Source organism: Ailuropoda melanoleuca, chromosome 4 (genome assembly GCF_002007445.2).
Source record: "Ailuropoda melanoleuca isolate Jingjing chromosome 4, ASM200744v2, whole genome shotgun sequence".
In the NCBI taxonomy this organism is placed as follows: domain Eukaryota; kingdom Metazoa; phylum Chordata; class Mammalia; order Carnivora; family Ursidae; genus Ailuropoda; species Ailuropoda melanoleuca.
In genome coordinates, this window is record NC_048221.1 from 100085742 (window position 1) to 100090171 (window position 4430).

The following is a 4430-nucleotide window of genomic DNA, read 5'->3' on the forward strand; positions in this document are numbered from 1 at the left end:
ATAAGCAAATTTGAAGGAGGGACACTGAAATGAATAACAGGAATGTGGAGCCTGAACAGGGGTCATGGGAGGTGCTTGGCATTGGTTCAAGGAGATTGCCACCACAGGGAGGAGTCTCTTCCCAGCAAAGGTTGGGAATTGCCACAGTTTTTTCCTCTTTCCTGGTAGCAAATCAGCACTTTACTGAGGAACAGGTGAAGTTTGTTCTTTCCCTGCCTCTTCCGTGGTAGGGGCTGTTGGCACAAATTGTAGTATTGAAAAGGGGGAACATCTAATGGAGTAATTCTTCTGGTTGATATCTCAAGAACCATTCTGGGATGCCTGGGTGGCTCAGTCGGTTAAGCGTCTGCCTTCGGCTTGGTTGAGATCCCAGGATCCTGTGATCAAGCTCCACGTCAGGCTTCTCCCTCTCTTGCCGTTCCCCCTTCTTGTGCTCTCTCTTTCTCTCCATCTCTCCACTAAACAAATAAAATCTTGGGGGGAAAAAAAAAGAACTCCCTTCTGTAAGCATATGTATGTCTTGTGTAGTTAAATTAAGTAATTTTGGATGGTAAGTGGAGGCAAGTATAGCAATTACAAGTATCACAGGTCCATAGGTGAGAGCATAGAAGGAACTAAAGCCAAGAGTGGGGATGATGTTTCAGGGTTGCCTCTTAAACGTGGTGGCTAATTTTAAAGAAACCTAGAATCATCTGATGATTCAGTAGTTGAGCCAAGATATTATGGAAAATCAGTTGCTTAAGCTTGCTTTGCTAGTCTCCTGAGAGATGGAGCTTACCTGATGGATAATTACTATGTGATAGAATAAGAGGCAATGGAAATTAGAGCGTAAGGAGATTTAGAGTCAAATGATGCAAAGCCAAGGGGGGAACAATGAGGGTTAAAGAAGAGTCAGAGCAGGAACTGGTTGAAATTGTAGACATGGTCCTATATTGCATCTAAGTTAGAGGTACGACATCAAGATGCTCGCTACCCTGGGCTGCTAACAACCTCCCTTGCAAGACTATCATCTCTAGATGAAAATACATTTATTTCTGTTAATTCTTACTGGGAGAGGGTCCAGTTTCATGTGCGGATACTAAGAAAAGTTCCTCGGTCCGGTTTAGTTCTGAGTTGGCGATTTTGGCGAGAGCGAGAAACATGTGACTCATACTTTATGTTTCAGGTTTGGTTTGGCCAGTCCTGGACAAAGTTATGCTGGAATTTTCTACAGACCCTGACTCTCACAATACATTTTTTGGCCAGCTTGTGTGTAAGTGTCTATGGTAGGGATTTGTGATGAGGTCATGAGGTTAAGCTCATAATTGATACATGGCCTCAGAATCCAGTCAATAGAACTCACAAATAATCTAATAAGAAATACAGCTAATAGATTCTTTTGTTAAAAAGGAAAAGGAAAGTATTATGCCACAAACAATATACAAAAATATGTAAATCCAAAGCCATAACTATAGTGAGAGCTCAGTGGAAATTAAAGTTTAAAAGTATAAAAAATAAAATATCATGGAAATATGATAATTAAGATGATTGAGAAATAATCTTGCTACATTAAAAGAATTACTTGAGAAGAAGTGAATCATAGCAATTACAAATCTAGTATGGAGAATGTTCTCAAATTCTTGAAAAACTCAGTGTAATGGAGCAAAGAATCCATTTTAGATTAATATAACCTAAAGAGATATAGCAACCTAATCAAGTGAGTAAATTTTAATTGGGTCTTGATTAATAAAGTAAGTCATTTCAGGGACAGCTGTGAAATATGAATATGGGCTGATATTTGATAATCCCAGAATTTTAAATTTTTTTCTTGTGATAATGTTATTAGAGTTAGTGAATTTCCTTATACTTCTGATATTTATAGTGAAGTATTTAGAGGTGAAATGTCATGATATATACGGCTTATTTTCAAATTATTCAAGAAAATGTGTGTGGAGGGAGGAGTGGTCAAGGAACAAGAAATAAAGCAAATGTATTACAAGCTGGTAACAATTTCAGAATCTAAGTGTAAGAAGCAAGAGCATTATACTATTCTTTCAATTTCTTATATGTTTAAAATTTTCCAGGTAGAAAGTTATAGCTTAACTTACATGTTCACTATCAATAACAACATACAGGTATTTCTCCCATCATTATCATAAACTAGAAATAGCATGATATAGAACAATATTCATGTTGAATCATATATAAAAATATATTTAAAAATAAATTTTACAAACTAAAAATATTAAAGTATTATAAATACATATTTAACACTTAGGTATGGAAACAGTTAACAAATAAAAACAAGGAAAAACAATGTGGTAATTGATTTTCTGTGACCAACCAGAAAAAAAATTATATCTTCAGAGTTAAAAAGAGTGATCATCAGATTCCACCTTTCAAAGCAGAGCTTAAATAGTTTTTAAAATGGAAAACCTCTGAGTCCTTCATTTATCTGGAAGAGGTAGAATTATAGGCACTCTCCAAAATTTCTCTTCTCCTTTTTAAGCTGTACTTGTTTTCCTGTCCTCCTGAACCTTCCCTGTTGCTAGGTAAAAGGCAGTTAAACTCAGATCCTCCTATGAGAAGTTATTAAAACTCAGTTTTGTTTCTTTTTAATTGAAATAATGCTATACTTAAAATAAACCTTAAGGTTATAATGTCCTTAACTACAATGTAAGACTTTTGTTTCATATGACAGCTCACTAAACTCAGTAAAATTTAGTTGTTATTGTTTCATTTGTAATTGTTCTTACTAACAGTTCCCATTAATCAGGAACTGAGAAATTTGCTTTAATGTTATATTTAAAAAGCTGGTTTTAGGTTATTTACAGACCACTTCTTAGTGGTGAAAGAGGATTCCTTACTCTTGGAGTAACCAAGATTGAGCTTTAAGGAGTTTTCTTTGCCAAAAGATATGACGTCCAACTTGTACTTTTTATACCTATCAACTTCCAAGTCCAACAGTATTTGCAGATAAGCGTTAGTACGGTTATTCTTAGAATTAATATAAGGGAATCACTGTGCGGGAATATAGGCTATTTCTTCCAACGATAGTGAAATATGAAGAGTTCCTGGAAGATGGCTCAGCAGAGAGCTCATATCAAAAATAGCCTTGAAACATATTTTATTGGAGATTTATCACTAAAGCATAGCCCACTGGGATATATTAACCAAATGCCCAGGGTTCTACTTTGGTCCTTTCACCTTATCCTAAGACAGTCAGAACAAATGGGAAAGGAATAAAATTAGGTCCTACACACTGTGAAACAAGGCCTGCTGGCCAAACCTCAAAGTCCCTGAGGCCAATCAGGGAAGTTATCAGAGCCCTGGAGCATTGATAGCTGCTGCTACTTGGTTAATCATATGTAAGTAATGAACAGTAACTATTTTATCACCTGTGCAGTTACTGCGGGCAGTAAAGTTTTTTATCAGGAAACTGTCAATTTTTTTTTTTTTTTTTTTGGTTTCAGTGCTTCACATTGGTCTTAGAACAGTTCCCTGTTGCATATCATGTTAGTTCTTGTAATATATTTATTGTATATTTTATAAAGGCTATTGTTTGTTATTTATTTTCTTTTAGGATAAACGAGTCATAATACAAAAGTATTCTTCATTTGGGAAAAAATTAAGATTATGTTTCTAACTGATTACCATCAGTTATAATCAGTTTGTTGATGGCAACTCTGCAGATCGGAAATGCATTTCCAGAGTATATATTTCTAAAAATAAAAATCAGAAATGCTTTCATAGCTGTGTTGCTTTTCTTCTTATTATAAATTATTTTTATGAAACAGAAAACACTTAGTAGACATCTATGTATTCACCATCTAGAATGAGCAGCGATGATATCTTGCCATCTTCACATCTTAATTTTTTTTAAGAACTAAAAAAGCAGACAGAAGAAGCAATGAAGAAATAGAACAGCAGTTACTTCTTATCTAATTCTCACTTCATCTTACTTCTCCATTAGGAATTTTCTAGTCCTTTCTTTTTTTGTTTTTAAAGATTTTATTTATTTATTTGACAGAGAGAGAGAGAGACAGCCAGCGAGAGAGGAAACACAGGCAGGGGGAGTGGGAGAGGAAGAGGCAGGCTCCCAGTGGAGGAGTCCTGGGATCCTCCCTGGGATCAAGCCCTGAGCCGAAGGCAGACGCTTAATGACTGAGCCACCCAGGCACCCCAGGAATTTTCTAATCCTTTCAATTTACATTTTTGAGCATTTATTGTGCATAGATGTATCAACACTATATAGTATTATTTCATCTTTCTAGATTAATATTCATGTGACATATTTTATATAAGATTCTAGAATTTTTTTGTTCATTTGGCTTTAGGTTTTAAAATTTATTTTGAGGGGTGCCTGGGTGGCACAGCGGTTAAGCGTCTGCCTTCGGCTCAGGGCGTGATCCCGGCGTTGTGGGATCGAGCCCCCACGTCAGGCTCCTCTG

The 4430-nt window shown here is 35.9% G+C and overlaps 1 protein-coding gene across 1 annotated transcript in view; it reads right to left on the reverse strand.

The window, feature by feature from the left end:
* The window catches only part of LOC100474745 (lithostathine), a 179288-nt gene that overhangs the window by 2258 nt on the left and 172600 nt on the right, over positions 1 to 4430 (reverse strand). The window contains exon 2 of the mRNA XM_034657280.1: positions 2847 to 2976. Within this exon, the coding sequence (XP_034513171.1) occupies positions 2847 to 2976 (130 nt within the window). The remainder of the gene's footprint in view (positions 1 to 2846; positions 2977 to 4430) is intronic.